This window comes from Schistocerca americana, chromosome X (assembly GCF_021461395.2).
Source record: "Schistocerca americana isolate TAMUIC-IGC-003095 chromosome X, iqSchAmer2.1, whole genome shotgun sequence".
Classification (NCBI taxonomy): domain Eukaryota; kingdom Metazoa; phylum Arthropoda; class Insecta; order Orthoptera; family Acrididae; genus Schistocerca; species Schistocerca americana.
In genome coordinates, this window is record NC_060130.1 from 948,335,407 (window position 1) to 948,356,292 (window position 20,886).

The 20,886-nt window shown below is 40.2% G+C and overlaps 1 protein-coding gene across 2 annotated transcripts in view; it reads right to left on the bottom strand.

Annotated features, from left to right (window-relative positions):
• LOC124555349 (alkaline phosphatase-like) overlaps window positions 1-20,886 on the bottom strand; it is a 220,917-nt gene that overhangs the window by 6,326 nt on the left and 193,705 nt on the right. Inside the window, exons 6-8 of one of the 2 annotated variants that reach the window (XM_047129230.1) lie at window positions 16,518-16,651; window positions 16,208-16,439; window positions 2,932-3,066 (exon numbers count right to left, since the gene is read on the bottom strand). In XM_047129230.1, coding sequence (XP_046985186.1) covers window positions 2,948-3,066; window positions 16,208-16,439; window positions 16,518-16,651 — 485 coding nt within the window. In that variant the 3' untranslated portion in view covers window positions 2,932-2,947. Of the gene's footprint in view, window positions 1-2,931; window positions 3,067-16,207; window positions 16,440-16,517; window positions 16,652-20,886 lie in introns of those variants that run through there. The other variant, XM_047129229.1, reaches the window with a different exon arrangement.

The window sequence follows — 20,886 nt, forward strand, 5'->3', positions numbered from 1 at the left end:
TACACCAATTTTTAGCAGATGCATGTCACTTGAATGGTGGCAACATTCACCACTTAACATTTTCTTTCACTGTCTCTTATTTTGACCACTATCTTGTCAACAGGAATTTCCTCCACACAAAGGTATGTGCCACTGACAGCATCAACATATGACCAAATTTTTGGAGTGTTTGAAGAGGTTTCACAATAGCAGTTTTAAGGGAAACAAACCATCTTGAACTTTGAAAATGTTTTTTTACAAATACACACACACCAAAAAAAGTTTTGCATCACCCCTGTTCCCAGACTGGAAGATAGACATTGGTTGTGGATATTGTATCACAGACAATCCCTTTTACTTTTCAGAGATGTCACTAAACCTGCACAAAGATGTAAAAAACCATGCATGAGTAGTGCCTATTAGACGGAGGGGGTTCGACAGCCAATCAGTTCCTGTCATCCCACTAGGCAGGAGGTACACAACTTGTGTTGTCTGTTGTTCAACCATGCCTAGTCAGTCAATACTGCGGTTTGATTGTGTCTGCATTGTTACTTTGTGCCATGAAGCACTCTCAACAAGGGAAGTGTTGAGGTGCCTCGGAATGAACCAAAACGATGTTGTTCGGACACCAAGGAGATACAGAGAGACAGAAACTCTCAATGACATGCCACGCTCAGGCTGCCTGAGGGCTACTACTGCAGTGGATGAACACTACCTATGGATTATGGCAAGGAGGAACCCTGACAGCAATGCCACCATGTTGAATAATGCTTTTGGTTCAGCCACAGGACGTCGTGTTACAACTCAAACTGTGCCCAATAGGCTGCATGATGCTCAACTTCACTCCCTACGTCCATGGTGAGGTCCATCTTTGCAACAACGACACCATGCAGTGCGGTACAGATGGGCCCAACAACATGCTAAATGGACTGCTCAGGATTGGCATCATGTTCTCTTCACCAATGAGTGTCGTATATGCCTTCAACCAGACAACCGTTGGAGACGTGTTTGGAAGCAACCCAGTCAGGCTGAATGCCTTAGACACACTGTCCAGAGAGTGCAGCAAAGTGGAGGTTCCCTGCTGTTTTGGGGTGCCATTATGTGGGGCTGACATATGCCGCTCGTGGTCATGGAAGGAGCCATAACGGCTGTATGATACATGAATGCCATCCTCTGACTGATAATGCAACCATATCCGCGGCATATTGGTGAGACATTCGTCTTCATGGATGACAATTCATACACCCATGATGCACATCTTGTGAATGACTTCCTTCAGGATAGTGACATCGCTCGATTAGAGTGGACAGCATGTTCTCCAGGCACGAACCCTTTTAAACATGCCTGGGATAGACTGAAAAGGGCTGTTTATGGACAACATGACCCACCAACCACTCTGAGGGATCTACGCTGAGTCGCCATTGAGGAGTGGAACAATCTGGACCAACAGTGCCTTGATGAACTTGTGGATAATGTGCCATGATGAATACAGGCATGCATCAATGCAAGAGGATGTGCTACTGGATATTAGAGGTACCAGTGTGTACAACAATCTGGACCACCACCTCTGAAGGTCGCACTGTATGGTGGTACAACATGCAATGTGTGGTTCTCATGAGGAACAAAAATGGCAGATATGATGTTTATGTTGATCTCTATTCCAATTTTTTGTACAGGTTCTGGAGCTCTCAGAACTGAGCTGATGCAAAACTTTTATTGATGTGTGTACATAGCCTTTCCAGCTATAGGTTAATGTAAGTGAACATTTAAAACTGCAACATCAGGGTGGACGGCAAAAAACAAAATTTTAATTTTGTGCAAATACAGTATAGTAGAAAGGTCACATTGTAAAGTTTGTAGGTGATTTGTAGGTACACAGAGCTACCAAATATGGCAGTAACAATAGTTCTAACCTGGCAGGCACTGAGTTCCACTAAGCTGGGATGGCAGATACAGGTATGGCATTCTCACTGATTCTACTCTGTAGCAGTGTTTATCAATCAGAGTGGTTGGTGAATGATGGCAACCCATGACCAGATGTCTCCAGAGGTGAGAGATCTAGAGAACATGCTGGCCAGGGCAATGACTGAATACCCTCTGTTTTGAAATAGGTCAGGACATCAAATGAAGCAATAAGAAACTGACACAGAATGAACACATCTGAAGTGTAATATCAGATGTCCAAATTACCAACTGTGAGAACAAGGTGTGACAGTGTTCTGTACCCAGTGGCATCCCATACCATCAAACCAGGTGCTGGATCTGTATGATGATGATGCATGCAGTGCACATAGCAACGTTCACTCTCCTTCGAACTTCTACACACGGATACATCTATTGCGATGTTCTATGCAAAACTGGGACTCATTTGAAAAGACAAAATGGAGACACTCCTTTGTCCTGTGTTGACACAGAGGGCATCACAGTTGGTGCACCTTTCTTTGCTGTCTAATATTTCCTCATATACTGAAAACATGTGGTATTACACCTACCTATTTTGTGTAGTTGTTTTAAAACACTAATCATTTGCATAACCAAGCATGTACAGCAGTTCATAAAAATTTGGCATTTGTTTCATGCTGTCTTCATGGTGATGCAATTTAGTGGTCAGCAATATAGTCCGGTTCATAAGGAATGAGATGGTGAGTTTGGAGATGGTAGGACATTGGCTGAGTTACTGTTCTATTGTGGCAATGCCATTGGCACGAGAGAGGGTGATGTGTAGGAAAATGGATTCAATAGTGATGAGTAGGAATCCAGGTGGTAATAATATTGGATGCTTGATAGTCAAGGAACTGGTTTGTGTCATTAATATGGGAAGCTAGGCTGCAGGCAATTGGTTTGACATAAAACTCCACCCCTCTAATGGCTCCATTCAAATCTCTCTCCAAACCAAGCCTGTTCCCTATCAAAATTACCTGCATTTTGATAGCTGCTATCTGTTTCACACCAAAAAAGTCACTTCCATTTAGTGTGGCCACCCGTGGATGTCACATCTGCAGTGGCAGTCCAATTGCTCAGCCAGTTTGTTGAGGGTCTTGCTGAAGCCTTCAGAGACAGGCTGCAGTACTGGCACAATGAAGTCTCCTGGGACAATGTAGTGATACAGGTATGTGTTTGTGTGTATGTATGTGTACTCTATAGCTCTTGAAAAAAGATTCAGCCAAAATCTAGCAAACTTCTCAGTCTTGTTTCTGTATCTTTTGATGTCTGAGCTCCTGTACTATTAGGCGAGTTGTTAGCTTTACTCATTAAATTCTTTATATTACACTTTTGACTAGCATCTGCTAATGGACTACAACATTTTTAGATTTTGTTAAGTGCACAATTTTACATTTCTAAACATTTAAAGCAAGCTGACGATCTTTGCACATTTTTGAAATCTTTTCAAGATCTGGCAGAATATCTGTGCATATTTTTGGGGCAGTACTTCATTGCAGATAAACACAACATGAACAACAAGTCTGAATTTACTGGTATTATTATGTGCCAGTTCATTAGCATATGACATATAGCAGAAGTCTCAGCACATAAACTGAGGCACACTTGAAATTACTTCTGCATCTGTTGATGACTCTCCATTCAAGATAATATGTGGAGTTCTCTAGTATTAATAGTAACAGTTTAATTTGTCAGTCAATCATTCAGTACAATAGTATCAGACATGTCACGTTTACATGGAGTTTAAAAATTTCACAGTGAAAAGTTTAAAAATCACACAATTACATAAATATATCAATAAAGCTGTCAGTATATCCAGGTTCCTGGCCATCAATACCCAGGAGGAATACTCCAGTACTTGTGAATAAACACACTTTAATTACAAAATAATCACTGTCGGTACAGAACAATAGATCTTACATCACTGCCACTGGAACAAGAGTACCAAAAACAATCAGTCTCAAAGACCTTCTACACCTCCCTGGCTGATCCTCTCATCTCAATTGGTGGTGGGTGCCACAGAGGACAACACCCCCACCCCCTTCTCCTGTAATGCAGACACAGGGGCAAGGAGATGGAAGGGATCCCATTGAGGTCCATTGCCCTTGATCCTGGCATTGATGTTGGCATCACCCACATTCAGTGGGATCTCAAATAAGCATAGGAACATTACATGTGATGTCGCACCATTGTCAGTCATGCATAGGCCTAGAGAACATGGGGAGAGTGTTGTCATGTAGGTGAATGGTCGGTGCGCTGCACAATGATGGAAGATGTTGATGCTAAACATCACATCTGGTGCTTACTGTGGTGAATAGGCCACATGCTTTCCTGTTGAGCTGCCAACAATCCAAGGTTTGATGGTAGTTTGTGCTGTAGTGGGTGAGGTTTGTACTAGAAAGGAGGTTGCATTGAGAAGAGGGATGGAATCACATGAGTCTGAGAGAGCTTCACATTTCGCTGACTGTGTAAAAGGTATATCTGCTGGACAGACATCATTTAATGTCCATGCAGGCTTCACCCTGTTTATAGAAATAGTCTGGCATTTATTGTTCAGTATGATGTCCACTGTGTTGTTGGACCTGGCCAGGACATGTCATGGACCAAAGTAAGTTGGCTACACAGCTGGGCGGATGAAGTAAACTCTGAGCATAATGAATTTGCAGTTAGCAAGTGTGTTGTGGATGAATGTTTGGGGAGCTGAATGTAGGTAGGGTAGAGGCATGCGCAGTCTGGAAATATGGCATTAAAACTTTCCAACCAATGCCGGTAATTTGGCTGAAGGCGTGGCTGATGAGTCCCTGACAAACTCGACTGGGAGAGCGAATTGTTCCCTACAAAGTACTTCTGCCAGTAAAGCCTTAAGATCATTCTTATGCATGACACAGATTCCTAGTAGTATCCAGTTTAGCTCAAGTCCACAGCTCCTCGTGATACATGAGTGTTGCCTTTAACATATAGTACCATCATTCTACAAGGCTGTTGCTCTGTGGGTCATAAGTGGTGGTATGGAATTTAGCCATGCTGCACAAGGAGTATAGTTTTTCATACAGCTGGGACTTGAACTGCTGACCCTAGCTGGCTGTGAATGAATATGGATACCAAATCTCATGGTCCACATGTGCATACTTCTATCAATAGCCAACATTGCATATCTGTAGCTCTCGGGCGGTGGTAGAGGGCCAATAATGTCAAGATGTGTCTTGTGCATCCTTTTTGAACATCAGAGTTTGCTATTGTTGGCTGATTATGATGCCCAACATTTTTTGGCATAAGGTGCTGTGTGTGACCATGCCTGGCAGTACCTCCTAATGCCCAACCAGACAAAATGTTCTGTAATCAAATGTGTTGCTGTTTTAATACCAGGGAGTGCCAGATCATGTACTAATGAGAAGATTCCTCTTCACATAGCATCTGAGACAATGGGGTGCAATTACCCACAGAGATGTCACAAATTATGGGACTGGCAGCCCTGGGTGACCATTATGTAACTATGGTAAGATTTGTGGATGTGACATGTAACAACGCCTGCACTGTCCTGTCCTCTTGCTGTAAGCAAGCCAACTCTTTGTAATTCCATTTGTAAGTAATTGCTGAAACCTTGGATAAGTAATGCACCACCATATTTTCTGTTTCTTTAACGTGTCTGATGTCTGTGGTGTACTGACTAATGAGATCTGTGTGCTGAGAATGGCGGGGCAGGCAGATCTGCTGTGGGTTATGGATGGCATCTGTGAGGGGCATGTGACTGGTGTATATGGTGACTTCTCTGCCTTCAATGTTATCCCAGAAGTACTTCACAGCCTCATATATTGTGAACAGCTCCTGTTTGAATGCAGACCACTTAAATTGCAAACTAAGTGGTTTCTTAGAAAAGAATCATAAAAGGTGGTTGGAATCACTAACTCATTGTAAAACAGTGCTGACCGCAGAATCACTAGCATCTGTGGTAATAGAGATGCACGTGTCTGGGTGTGTGTGTGTGAGTGTAATGCCATATACTAAAGTGACTCTGAGCACCTTGAAGGCTTGAATCACGTTGTCTGTCCACTGAACCTTTCATGAGTAAGGCGTTTGCTTACCTGCTAAGGCATCCATTAGTACAGCCTGAATTAACATGCCCATGGGTAGGTGTCATCTATAAACGTTTATGGTTCCTAGGAAACAACTCAATTCTTTGAATGTTGTAGGACTAGATAGGTTATGGAAGACATAAATCCACTTGAATGGCAGCTGGACGCCATCAGCATCTACCGTCTGTCCCAGGAATGTCATTGGTGTAATCGAGATTTTTCATGATTGATTTCCACCCCATTGCCCTTCAAAGCTTGTACGACTTGCTGGAGGTGTGATTTATGATCCTTTATCGAGGTGGAAAAGATTAAAATATCATCCAGATTGGCATAGCAAAAAGGCATCTTGTACAAGACTGAGTCAATGAACCATTTCCATGTGTTCCACATCCCTGAGTCCCTAAATCATGAAACAGAACTCAAACAAGCTGAAACAGGTGATCAGTGCCATTTTAGGAATGTCTCTTGGAAACATGGGTTATCTACAAGTATGCTTTATGACAGTCAGTCACACTAAAGACCCATGCACTGTTAAGAAGTTGTGCAAAGTCGTGTATATCTTGAATATGATAATTGTCAATGATAGTTCTAGCATTAAATCACCTGTAGTCACCATTCAGTCGCTAAGAACTGTCTTTATTGAGTACAAGATGACTGGGGGACAGCCAGTTACTCTCTAAAGGGCATATAGTTCTGTTTTGGAGAAGTTACTGGTCCACCTCCATTGCATGGTGAAGCTTATGTGGTGTTAGCCAACATGCCATGTGGCACACAGGTAGACTGTCAGTGATATTTGTCTTGTGGCATGTTCCATTTGAAATTGATGCTAGTTTACCATCTTTTAGTGGGGTGGGCAGGGAGGGGGGTGGGGGGTCACTACTGAATTAACAGGAGAATAGAACATGCTGTCACTAACCTGTTTACCCATGTCACTGGGATTGCCTTGTATGAGGTATCCATAGTAGAAAGCATTGAGTTATCCATGGAAGGGAATCAAAGCAGTTGAGGAGTGTGGTGAGCTCAAAGCAGATCTCTTGAAGCAGTGTTGATTAGTTGTTGTGTCTTGGCATTTCTTACAAAGATAGTGTTGACTTCAGTGTGTTCCATCACAAAGCATGTGCGCGAGACAACCAACTGCTCTTATAGAGATGCTTGTTCAGTGAGTACAGATGTGACTGAGTCAATTGTGAATTGCAAACAGAGTATGTCTGTCTTGGTTTGATGGTGAATTAAGGTTTGAAAATGCAGATCAATGGAGGACACATGAAATCAGAGGAGATCTATTTCCATAATTGTGTCATCTACGTCAGCCATGTGAAAGGTCCATGGAAAGTATACATCTGGTATGAGCTGACTTTGCAGTTTGATTGCACCATGGAGCCTTATATCCATCTTGTTAGCCACTCGTAAAGATAGTTTCACCAGCAAGGTATGGCCAGTGTCATATGAAATGGATATCACACTCAAGTCTGCTCCTGTGCCAATTAAATACGAGAGATTTGTTGAGATGTCCTGGATGAATAACCAACATTCTCCATCTGTAGAACTGATGAAATTGAAAATAGCTTGATGCCCATCCTTATTGCTATGGGTCGTGGTGCCTAATTTGACCTGCATGTCACAGATGCCATCTGTAACCCAGTTGCAGGTCTGCTGCTCTACCATTTTCAGCACATGGATCTCATTAGTCAGTACACCACAGACATGCACAGAGAGATCTGCAGTTCTGTGCCACATCACTGAATGTGTTGCGAAGCCAGCAGAGGGGTAAACTGCGTGAGATGCATGACTAGCACCAGTCGTGCTATCTGTATTCACCTGCTGGAAGGTCCTCGGGTGTTCAGCTGTAGACCTGTCTGCAGTTGGGCCCACTCAGGTAGTGGTTAGTGGGAGGTGTGGGTGCCTCCTCTTGGCCGCTGAACATCACATGTGCCTGTGACGCTCATTCTACCTCTGCCTCTGTCAGTTATGAACGGGGCTACTGTTGCAGTGTTGCTACCTGCCCTGCTCCCTGGTGTGTTAGATGCTGCCATGAGATGGTGATGCTTCTTAACTTGGAGTGCTTGGTCAGTCAGACAGAGTGTGACATCCAATGGATCTCTCATACGGGACAAAAGTTGTAATTTTAGTTCTGCAGGCAATTTTCCTAACCATAGTATGTACAGAGCAATGTCTGGCACATATTCTGGAGTAACCATAGCATGTAAACATCACCACAGCTGCAATGGGCATCTGTCCTCATAGATAATTAATTGCATGGCATTTGCCATAGGATGAGAAAGATGGTCAATAACAATAGCTTTAACCATTTCATATTTGTGGAACGACAAGTCACACATTAGAGCAGCGTTATTGTGAAGATGACTAATGAGGCAAATACTTCTCAATTATCTATTATTCCAATCTCGTATAGTGTGCAGAAAGAACGAACACCTACATCTTTCTGTACAAGCTCTGATTTCCTTATTTTATCATGGTGATCTTTTATCCCGATGTAGGTTGGTGTCCACAAAATATTTTCGCATTCTGAGGAGAAAGTTGGTGATTGGAGTTTCGTGAGAAGATTCCGTCACAACAAACAATGCCTTTCTTTTAATGGTGTCCACCCCAAACCCTGTATCATTTCTGTGACACTCTCTCTCATATTTTGTGATAATACAAAACATGCTGCCCTTCTTTGAACTTTTTTGATGTACTCCGTCAGTCCAATCTGGTAAGGATCCTACACTGCACAGCATTATTCTAAAAAAGGACGGACAAGCGTAATGTAGGCAGTCTCCTTAGTAGATCTGTTACATTTTCTAAGTGTCCTGCCAATAAAACGCAGTACTGTGGGCATCTAATAGGCTACCCACTAAAATGAACCACATTGTTGGGTTGTCTTTGTGTACTGAGGGCAGCTTACAGCATCAACCCAATGGGATGTGTTGGATAGTAACTGGTTGAACTGGTAGTCTCGACTGCTGTGTGTGAGGCAGATTCACGTGCAGTTAAATGCAGTCTCAACTGAGAAGGGTAGAAGTCAATCTGTCTTACACCATCATGTAGCCTGAGGTTATCATGGCATTGGAAAAATGCTGGCCACACATATCACATAATGTGGAAGATGCAGATGTTTGGGCATCTGGCACAGCAGCAACAATCAGCATCATTGGAGAAAATGGAATGCATTTTGTTAAAACAGTTTAAATGTGAACTTGTGCAAAACAGATGTGTGTAAAAATTCAGGCTGGGCTTGTGAATATTGACCTGCAAGCAGAAGCCAAGGTATGTTCATGGACTGTGGAAAGTGCTCTTCAGGGATTGTAAGGCAGACATCACTAATTCCCGTGACTGGTGATGTTCTCTGATGTGGATGCTCAGATGTGCTTGAATGAGGTGTGTCATAGTCTTTCCACCTAAATAGGATGTTGCATGTTATGTCTGTTTCTCGGGTAAAACCATCATCCAGATGAGACATGTCACTCGCGAGAGTGGTAGCAGGGATTGCGTGCTGCTGTGCTCCTTGGCTGAACTGTCCACTTGTAGTCTGTCATGTGGTTGGCCATACGATCCACAGTGCTGGTTCCCATGGTAACTGCACACGTTAGATGAAGACACAAACACAAAACAGGATCATAACTGTGGATATATTCAGATTCCTGGCCATCAATAGCCAGAAGGAATACTCCAACACTTGCAAATAAACACACTTTAATTAAAAAAAAAAAAAAAAAAAAAAAAAAAAAAAAAAAAAAAAAAAAAACCAGTGGTAGTACCAAACAATAGAGCTATAGAGCTCGCATCACTGCCACTTGAACAGGAGTACCAAACACAATCAATCTCAAAGAACTGCTATACCTCTCTGGTCAATCCTCTCCCCTTGACTGGTGCTGGTCACCACAAAGTCAATAATTATCTTAATATAGGTACATAAAAACATTGTTATACACACAGATGTTTTTTAGCATATTACATGGAATTACAGAAATATATATTAATAGATAGCTTGCTTGTTTATCTTAAAATAGCTACTTAAAAACAATGAATACATACAGATGTACACTCATCAGCCATAAAATTATGTCCAATTGACCTACCATCAATATAAACCCATCCAGGCCTTAGAATCATCTGGTGAGGAATGACTGCTAGTTGGACAAATGCACGGTGCATGTAGTAGCAGTGAGTGTGCTGTCCATGTGCTATCTAACTGAGTTTGACCGAGGGCAGTCCGTGATGGCCTGGAGGCTCAGGATGAGCATTTTGGAAACTGCACAAATTGTCAGGTATTCGAGGAGTGCTGTGGTGAGTGTCTTTAACATGTGGCGAAACCAACGTCATGCCACATCCAGACGTTGTGGGGTTGGGCAGCCACCCCTCATTAAAGATGTCAAATGTCATAGGCTGGGCAGACCAACACCAACTCAAAGGAAGGCCTCGGCGCTTGTTCGTGACGTCACGTCAGCTAGGCACGGCGAACGTCAGGTCTGTTGCAGGCATACTCATAATGGTGGTGTCTCCCTCTCTGACACAGGTAAATGTGAAACTATTGGTGGTAGTTGACCAACACACATTGTTCTGAGAGATTTCTGTAATCAATTAATTGTGCAATTCATTACACTTCTTAACAAATAGTGTACTCCTGAACTTAAATTTCCACCTGTTTTAAGGATTGACATACAAAAACAACTTCATGGTCCAGCAGCAACAGAATTCGTGCTTCTTTACCTTACTTGTAAATCTGAGGAAGTTACATTTGTACTGGGTTGCTTTTACAAGAAACTGTGAAAATATTGGTGCTCTTCTTTAGGTATCTTGGTTGATTATGGAGTGAGGAGCACTGAATGTTAATGAAATATCTTGCGATGGTACACGTTGGGGGAGGGGGTGGGGGACAGAAGAAGCGAAAGAGAGATACTTGTTTTATCAAATAAAATTTTTTTATCTTATAAAGTTTCTCCTTTCAGTTACAAGAGGGAAATATTTATCTTTCCAAATGTGCATGTTTGAGAAAGTTTAAGCTCAGCAGTATTTTCGATGTATGAAGCTATTTTGTTTCCTGTTTAGAATTCCTTTCATTGAAAACGACTAATCTAATGACTGGCAACAGTTGGACATTTAACATGTAAATTAGTTCACATTTCCAGTGACGATGTCAACCGAAAAGAAATAAATAAATAAAAGAAATGAGTTAATTGTAAGGGGGTTGGGGTAAATTTCGACAACAAAATGGATCAAGCAAATATAGTTACTTGAATGTAAAATTTCCGAAGCTTGCAATGGGGCAAAGCATCTTCTCATATTGATCTACGTTTGTTTCGACAGGATTCAGTAATACAGAATTATGATCTTCATTTGTAGCTTTACGATAGCAAGAAAATCTTTCATCTAAATAAAACTGCAGAATCCAAAACAATACCAAACATTTTGTCCAAAAATAAGAGATTTATAGTGATAAGTACGGCCAGGCGTTTCTGCCTGCAACAGACCTGGCGTTCGTCGTGCCTAGCTGAAGTGATGTCACTAACAAGCACCGAGGCCTTCCTTTGAGTCAGTGTTGGGCAGACTGGTAAAACAGGACAGGCAGCAAACAACATCAAACGTTAATGCTGGGCAGAGTAGAAGAGTGTCTGAACACACTCCTCATGATGGGCCTCCACAGCCGATGAACCACGTATGTGCCAGTGTTAACACCACGGCATTGGCAGCTATGTCTAAAATGGGCACATGACCATCAGCATTGGATGGTGACGCAGTAACAGAGTGTTGCATGGTCTAATAAATCCCAATACCTTTTTCGTGATGCTGATGGGAGGGCTTCCCGGGGAACAGCTCCTTGGCACCTGTACTGTGGGACGGAGACAAGCTGGAGCAGATCCATTATTCCCTGGGGAATATTCATGTAGGCATCCATGGGTCCAGTGGAGCTTGTGTAAGGCACCATGATGGCCAAAGAGTATCATACACTGGTTGCAGCGCACATAAACTGCTTCGTGACTATCACGTTTCCCGATGGCAGTGGCATTTTTTAACAAGATAATGAGTGGCATTTTTTAACAAGATAATGTGCCATGTCACAAGGCCAGGCATGTGATAGAGTGGTTTGAGGAACACAGTGGTGAGTTCCAGTTGATGTTTGGCCCCCCCCCCACCCCCCAACTTACCAGATCTGAACCTGATAGAACACATCTGGGATGCGACTGAATTAGGCCTCAGAAGTCATTGCCCCTTCCCCAAAACTAATGGGAATTAGGTTATGTGTGAGTGCAGATGTGTTGCCAGTCCCCTCCAGCGACCTACTAAGGCCTCATTGCTTCCATGCCATGGTGTGTCATCACTGTCATCCATGTTAAAGGAGAACATACCAGCTACTAGGTAGATAGTCATAGTTTTTATTGTTCTGGCTAATCAGAGTATATAGCATACATGAAAATAAATGTATGCTATCTGAAAAGACTGCATATATTTGTATGGTTACATATAAGCACTCTACTTTAGCTTTTAGCTTCAAGATATTCTTTAACACTGTATGTACATATTTTAACAAAGTGGAATTTTAATTTACCTCTGAAAAGTTGTGAAAATTTGTGACAGGTTTGAGGATTTCGTGCTAGAGAGATAGAAAATATATTTCTATCATGAGTTGGTTTCCAAACTATCTGTTCTAAATAATTTTTAGAGAATACATTTAGTATTGTTTTGCAGGATCTCTCATTACATCCCCACTTGGAAACTGGAATTTCTCCACTCGATCTGTGAATGATTAAAGTGTCATCTAATGATGACAGCATGATAGGGAAACATATACTAACAACTGAGGTTTTTTCTAAAGTTTTCAGTTATCAGTCTGTTTAGGGTGAGTCTGGTGGTTGACAGAAGGACCAAATTATAAGTTGATGTCCACCCTTGATACTAACTCTAGTCCAAATGATCTTGCATGCAAATTCAGTTTCCATCTCAATGGATTTTAGTTTATTGTCTAATGTCTACAGCCAGATTCACCCCAAAAATCTCACTGCTGTCAGTTTTGGGCTATACCAGGTTCTGTATACCATGAGCTGTAGTGCTTTTTTGGAATGCTTTAAATTCTTGCACCTTGTTCCAAATATTTCAGCAGCTGATCACTATTATTTTAACAGTCTCATCTATGTGGAGCACTTCTTTGGATCTTACACTAATATGGCAGTGTCTCCTACAGCTATCATTTCTTGGAGTGGATGGAGAATTGGCTAATAATAATAAATAATAATAATAATAATAATAATATAGAAAGAATTAATCTTGTTTGTATCTCGCACACAGTCAGCTACATGGGTAGCAGTCTCTGGTGTGTAGAGCATCCCTGGCTCATTTAGAGGGTCCCTCCCATGACATAAGTCTACAAAGCTGCAGCCTAGCTTATTCTTATGTGATGAAGTGATGAATTCTAAATTTAATACAAAATAATTGTCTTCTATTGCTCAAGAGCTACATGAATTTCCTTTTGTGTGGTGGTGAACCCCTTATTTTTTCACTAACAGATCTCCAAACTTGACTTCACTCTTCCTACTCAGGTTTAAGCGATAAGAAATATATCATCATATTCCTGCAGAATCCACTGGAATAGCAATAATATGAGATCACACAGCTGTCCCACAGTGCCTGCCTGGATTTATTTTCACTAGCTTTACAGCAGAGTTAACTTACGGCTTTCCCCATTAACCATGGACCTTACTGTGGTCAGAGGGCTTTCACACCTCAACAATACAGATAGCTTTACACTACGTACAGCCACAATGGAGAAGTTTCTGTGGAGAGGCTGGAAAACCTATGGTTCCTGAAGAGGTATAACAGCCTTTTTGATAGTTGCAGGGGCAACATCTGGTTGATTGACTAATTTGGTCTTGTAACATTAGCCATCATGGCCTTGCTGTGGTGGTACTGGGAATGACAAAGCAGGAGAAACTACAACCAATATTTTCCCCAAGGGCATGAAGCTCTAGTGTATCGTCAAACGATGATGGCATCTTCCTAGTTAAAATATTCTGGAAGTAAAATAGCCCGCCATTCAGATATTTGGGTGGGGACTACTCAGAGGTTGTCATCATCAGGAAACTGGCATTCTACCAGTTGAAGAGTGAGATGTTAATCAAGTAGGTGTGTTAGAAAATTTAAAAATGGAAATGGATATGTTGAAGTTATAGTGGGAATTTGTGGAGTGTGGTGGCAGGAAGAATATGACTTCTGGTCAGATGAATACAGGGTTATAAACACAAAATCAAGTAGGGGTAATACAGGAGTAGGTCTAATAATGATTAAGAAAATAGAAATGAGGGTAAGCTATTGTGAACACCATGGTGAACACTTTATCATAGCCAAGGTGGACATGGAGGCAACATACACCACTGTAGTGGAAGTTTATATGCCAATTAGCTCTGCAGACGTTGAAGAGATTGAAAGAAAGCTTTATTCAGAGAATTCATGGAGACAAAATTTAATGGTGTAGGGACTGGAATTCAACAGTAGTGAAAGGAACAGAAGGGAAAATAACTGAAGAACATGTAATGGGGGAATTGAATGAAACAGGTAGCCTGGAAGACTTTTGCACAGCTATAGTTTAATCATAGCTACCATTTGGTTAAAGAATTGTGTGAGAATGCTGTATACATTCAAGACACCTGAATACACTGCCTGAATACACTGAGAGGTTTCAGACTGACTATATAATGGTAAGAATGAGATTTTGAAATTAGATTTTAAACTGTAAGACAGTTCAGGGGCAGATATGGTCTCTGACCATATGCTAATTTATTGGTTATGAACTGGTCATTAAAAGTGAAGAAATTACAAAAGTGAGGAAATTAAATAGATGAGAACTGGATAAATTGAAGGAAACAGATATAGAAAATTCAGAAGGAAAATTAGGCAACAATTGACAGCAAGAAGGGGAAGGAATTCAATAGAACACGAATTGACAATTGGTGCTGCTGGATGTGTGGAGGGCACACTGTTAGAAAGACTTCTACAGAATCCAGGTACTACAGTGGGTCTTGTACTTTGTGCACATATGACAGGAATACCCTGGCCACTCAATGTATTGGGGCCTGAAGACAATGTTACTGAGGCATTGAAACTAGAAGCTTAAATAAAGTTTGAATTTCTACAAAAGTTCGACCAGCTGTTGTTCCTCACACCATATTTTTATGATGCATTTATGATTACTTTCTCTAATTATGTTATCAGTTGCAATCTTGCTTTTATTAAATTTTAAATTCACTAACAAAAGTTTTGCCTGCCTACCCTTTGATTTCCAGCTTTCTCCAGTACCCTTTCACCCCCTCCTTTGCTTCTTGCCCCTGACTGTTATAATTCAAATTTCACATGTTAAATTTTACTTGAAGCACACAAATCTTTTCTTCTTGTTCTGTGATTTTCTGATTTTACTGGCATAACCTAAAAGTTGAAAGAAGAGCCTCCCTGAGTACTCCAGTCTCTTCACTGCAGCATGCTGTATTTGGTCCAATGAAACCATAATGTATACTTTTTCACAAAAAACTCCCCATTTACAGAGATATGGCAACATCCACACTAGTCACATGCAGCTAATTAGTTTTATAAAACTTTTATTGAAGATTAAGTTAAACAAAAACAGTAGATATACAAGAGGCTTTGTGAATGTTTCTCATATGCATACATATAAATCTGCTGACAGAAGAATGGAAATGCACTTTTCACACCATATTTGCCTTATTTAATCCAACACTAACATGTATGATAATGTGACTACAGTAAATAATATTTATATGAGCAAGAAATGTGTAAAAATACTTCTGATCTCTTACTTATTAAACTGTTTTGAACAGCAAAATTCACTGTGATTTCATGGGCATACTGTTGCCAACTATTCTGAGCTCACTCCAGACTGAGTACTGTCTTACAACACATAGAATTGTTCTTCGGCAAAAGAAACCAGCAGTGAGTGGTGTCCAAATTGCAGTACCATGTTTTCATAGTACGCGTGTTATACCGGAATCAAGATGAGAGGACAGTAACCAGTTTAAGTGCTGATTTGCTCATTATCTTATGTGACAATGAAATAAATATGGTATTGGTTTTTAAGTACTGTTTGTGTCTGCTGCCTATCTAAATTTGATAATAGAAAGTGAAAATATAGACATATATGTAAGGGCACTAATAAGCATTCTATTAAGCACCTGAAACCAACAAGAAAGAACCGATGTTCATGTACTTACCCAATATATTACTACCACGTGCAGGATAACCATTTATGGATAAAGAGTGGGTGTGATCACTAGTAACAATAACCAGTGTATCAGACAATGCTTCATTTGTTTTCAGCTTCAATGGATCATACTTAATTGTATTTAAGGTCTCTTCTACTGCAGTGTCTAGTGCCAATGTCTCCTGCAGTGCCCTTCGAGCATAACCCCTATGGTGAGCCACATCAATTAGACCACCTTCCACCTACAACCAAGAATAGCAGAAAAGAAAATAATTTACAATATTCCATTTTTTAGTATACAACTATAGAAAATAACTCACCACCAGCACATATCCTTTTTGATTCTTCTGAAGAACTCTAATTGCTGTAGTAGTCATTTCATGAAGAGATGGCATACTAGAACCTGCACTAACATGCAGATCATCATAATTCATGTGTCCATTGGCAAATATACCTGAAATGCATCCAGATTATAAATAAGGTGATAGACATTAGTAACTATCAAAGAAACTGTTTGACACCATGGAATGCATGTCAACAAATACGGTAAAAGGATGCAAGTGTCTAACATAAGCAATGCTCTTGAAGAGATCTCTCTCATCAGCAAAAGTAGAAATAAGTCTGTTATTGTGCTGGGTGATCCTTTACAGGGAATCTAACAGATTGGACCAATTCCCATGGAATTTGGTCTATGAGAAACAAAATAATGGAATGCAAGTTAGAATTAAAGACCCATGCAGGTGCCATATTCGATGCCCAGTTAAATGATTCTCTGTTTGATTCAATTTGTAATAATTTCGTAATGCATGTTAATAGAGGCAGTCTACCAGTAGGAATGATGAATAAATTGTGTGAACTAGAAGTTGTTCTGGAGAACACAAGTTATGTAAAGTTATAGGCTTAAATGAACACTGGCTTAAAAGTGAAAATATAAATTTGATAAAACTCACTTTCAGGTTACAATTTAGCAGTGAGTTTTTGTAGAAAAACAGTTTTGGAGGACCCAGCATGCTTTGAAGTCAGGCAGACTTTTCATTGCTTGAACAAGAAGCTATGATTTGAAAGCAGCTGCATTTAACTTTTGGAATATGCATTAATTATTCGCATATATTGTATCCTTGAGTATTTAGCTAAATTTCTAGACAAATTTGAAACCTTGCTGTGTAGGTTGCAGATAGAAAAATTATGTAAAAAGTCATAATTTGTGCTGACTTCAACATAAATGTAAGAGCTGATGACACATTTGCTGTTTCTCTGAAGGACATGTCATCTAAAAATGGCTTAACATTAAATTTTAGTGAGTACACTAGAATAACAGCATCTTCTGAAACATGTATAGATTATGTAGTGAGCAATATCAACTATGGTGCTACGGAAAGGTTCATCTTAGAATTAGGTATATCTGACCTTTCAGCCCTTTTTTATCTCATTGGAAAATTTAGATGAAACTGTAACAGTGAAACGAGTCAGGAACTTCAGCCAACAAAATGTGAATACATTTGTCTCAAGACTAAATAAAATTTCCTGGAGATTCAGTGAGTGGTACTCAGTAAACACAAACTACAATGCTTTTGTATCACAATTCATGAGTGTTTTCTATGAATGTTTCCCCTTCATAACAGCATGTGACAAGAACTGTAAAAAAACTCATGGATAACTGAAGGTATCAGGATCTCTAGTATTAGAAAGAGGAAACTGCACATGGAAACAGAGAACAACTGTGATGCAGAATTTGTCAGCTATGCAAACAAATACAAGAGAATATTTGGCAGAGTAGTTAAACAAGAAAAACAAACTGCTAACAGTAAATACATATCAGATGTGACAAATAAATCAAAAGCTGTATGGCAGATTGTCAAGATTGAAATAGATACTGAATAAACAAGAAGTTTTAATCATAAATTAGAAATAAGAATTCACCAGGTATTTTGTAAATTATAGCAAAATTGAAGATCTCCCTCCTCCACACATAAGTCCCAATATAATGTGGCACAGATCAGGAGAATTCAAATTTACTCATGTATTGTGCTATGAAAAAATCTCAAATCTGTGGGCTGGGATGAAGTTCCAATAAAAATAATAAAGGCAGGATGCGATAATATTGCATCCCAGCATCCCAACCCCGTCACATAATAAATCAATCATTTGATGAGGGCTGCTTTCCAGACAGGCTGAAGTATGTGGAAGTTTGACCTATCTACAAAAAGGGCAGACAAGAGCAGATAGGAAGTTTTTGGCCAGTATCAATACTACCAATTATTTGTAAAATATTTGAGTGAATAGTGTGTAACCAACTAGAAAAATATAATAAAAAACATAACACTACTCATCACAGTCAGTATGGATTTAGGAAGGACCAAAGCACTGTACATGCTATTAATGAACTAATTACTAAAATAAGCGAAGCCTTGATAACAAGGAGAGCATATCTGGTAACTTCTGTGACATTAGTAAGGCATTTGATATAGTAAACCATAAGCAGCTGCTCCTCAAATTAGCTTCTTATGACTTCCATGAAAAATCTAAGTTGGTTCACATCTTATCTCAAAAACAGAAAACAAAAATAGGCCAAAAACTGCATAAAAAGGATCAATCACATTGGTTTTTAATTGTCCTGAGGCCAAAAACTGCATAAAAAGCATCAATCAAAATGAAATCTGATTATTAATTTCTGTGTGACTGGCACAAAACATGTTCAGTATGCTGTGTCCACTGTGTTCTGCAACAAGTTGAATTCAAGAATCAGCATGTTCCACAGCTGATCAAAGTGTTTCCAGCGTCATGTTCAGAATGTGTTGCACAATGCGTGCCTTCAATGCAGCTAAATTCTGCTTCTGAAAAGTTTGGGAGGTAGGAGACGAGGTACTGGCAAAAGTAAAGCTGTGAGGATGGGCTGTGAGTCATGCTTGGGTAGCTCAGTTGGTAGAGCACTTGCCTGTAAAAGTCAAAGGTCCCGAGTTCGAGTCTCGGTCTGGCACACAGTTTTAATCTGCCAGGAAGTTTCATATCAGTGCACACTCTGCTGCAGAGTGAAAATCTCATTCTCAGTACTAACAATGTTTGTCACTTTGGATCAGAAAACATTGTCACTGGTTTCTGATGGCTATCTGAAGTTATAAATACTAGCAGATCACTATCTGTAGCATCATCAACAGGACCAATTGCAGACCTTTGGTACAAGGCTGAGTGGAGTGTCTGCATCAGTTCTATGAACATGAAGACTACAGATTCTTTGATTTCTGTCATAGGATAATGGAGTATTGGGTTCCATGGCTACATTGGTGTGGAGTGGACTGGTTGGATTTTAATGTTAGAGGGTCTCATGAAGATACAAAAAGGACTTCAGTCTCAAAGGGTGCAGGTCAAACACAGGATGAGGTTAGGTCCAGGAGCAATCAGTGTTATAGTTGTAAATTACCATAGCTGTCTTGCGAAAGAAGTGGAGCTCCAAGCAGTAGCAGAAAACACTGAAGCTCAAATCATTACAGGTACTGAAAGCTGGCCAAGGCCAGGGATAAGTTCAATTGAAATTTTTACAAAGAACCTAATGGTGTCTAGAAAGCATGGATTAAATATAGTTGGTGGTGGAGCATTTGTTGATGTTAAAAGCAGTGTCTCTTGCAGTGAAACACACGCAGTTTCAAATCGCTCGGTAATTTGTGATCGTATTTCGTCAGTGAAGTGTACCATATGCCGTAAAATTGTGTTAAATGGATTAAGAATTTGCACGTTCAATCATAAGTGGTGCCATACCCATTGTTTCTCACGATCGGAAGTTCTAAATAAGTGCGACTGCGGTATAGAATGCAACAGGCAGGACAAAGCCAGTGAAATGCACAGGGCAGGTTTGCAAGTGCAAGTGAATGTAGAGAATGAACTTAGGAAAAACTCGATTATATTATAAAATACGCAAAAACGCTTGAAAACTTGGTAATAAGTGTGAGAAATTCCTCAAAATCTAGCCTACAAGAGTTCTCAAATACCAGTCAAATAAGCAGCACACGACCAAAAACAAAAACAGCGGAACTTACTTTAAAACTAAGTAATAGGTTTAGTGTGCTTGAAAATAGCACAGAGGAGAAAGAACAACCAAATTGTACCATCATCCACACGGACAGTTCAGTGATCAACGCTAAAATGCGCTCACAAAGCAAAACAAATCAGCCTGCTATTTGTAAACAAAACAAAAAACACACGTTGGAAAATAGACATGAAATCCTTATTCTAGCAGACAGCCATGGAAGAGGTGTAGCTGAAATTATGAGTTCTAAGAAAACAGGATTCAAGGTAACTGACGTAATCAAACCAGGAGCCCCACTATGTGAAGTTTTAAATAGCTGTAATCAATCTATGACGAATGGCAGCACATGTGTGATAATTGGAGGCGCCAACGATGTATACCACAATGAAACTAGATGTGCTACAACAGTTTTAAAGCAAGTAATTTGTAAAATGCCTGAAGTGAAATTTTTTGTTGTCAGTATCCCTCATAGGTATGATCTCATGGAAAACTCATGCGTGAATACTGAGATTATTACCGCCAACAGACTTTTCGCTAAGATATGTCGAGGTTATCCTAATGCTACATATGTTGGGATAAATAGTGATTGCAGAGAGCATTTTACAGAGCATGGACTTCACAGAAACATGAAAGGGAAAGAAGCCATGAGTGCTGAAATATCGAATGCT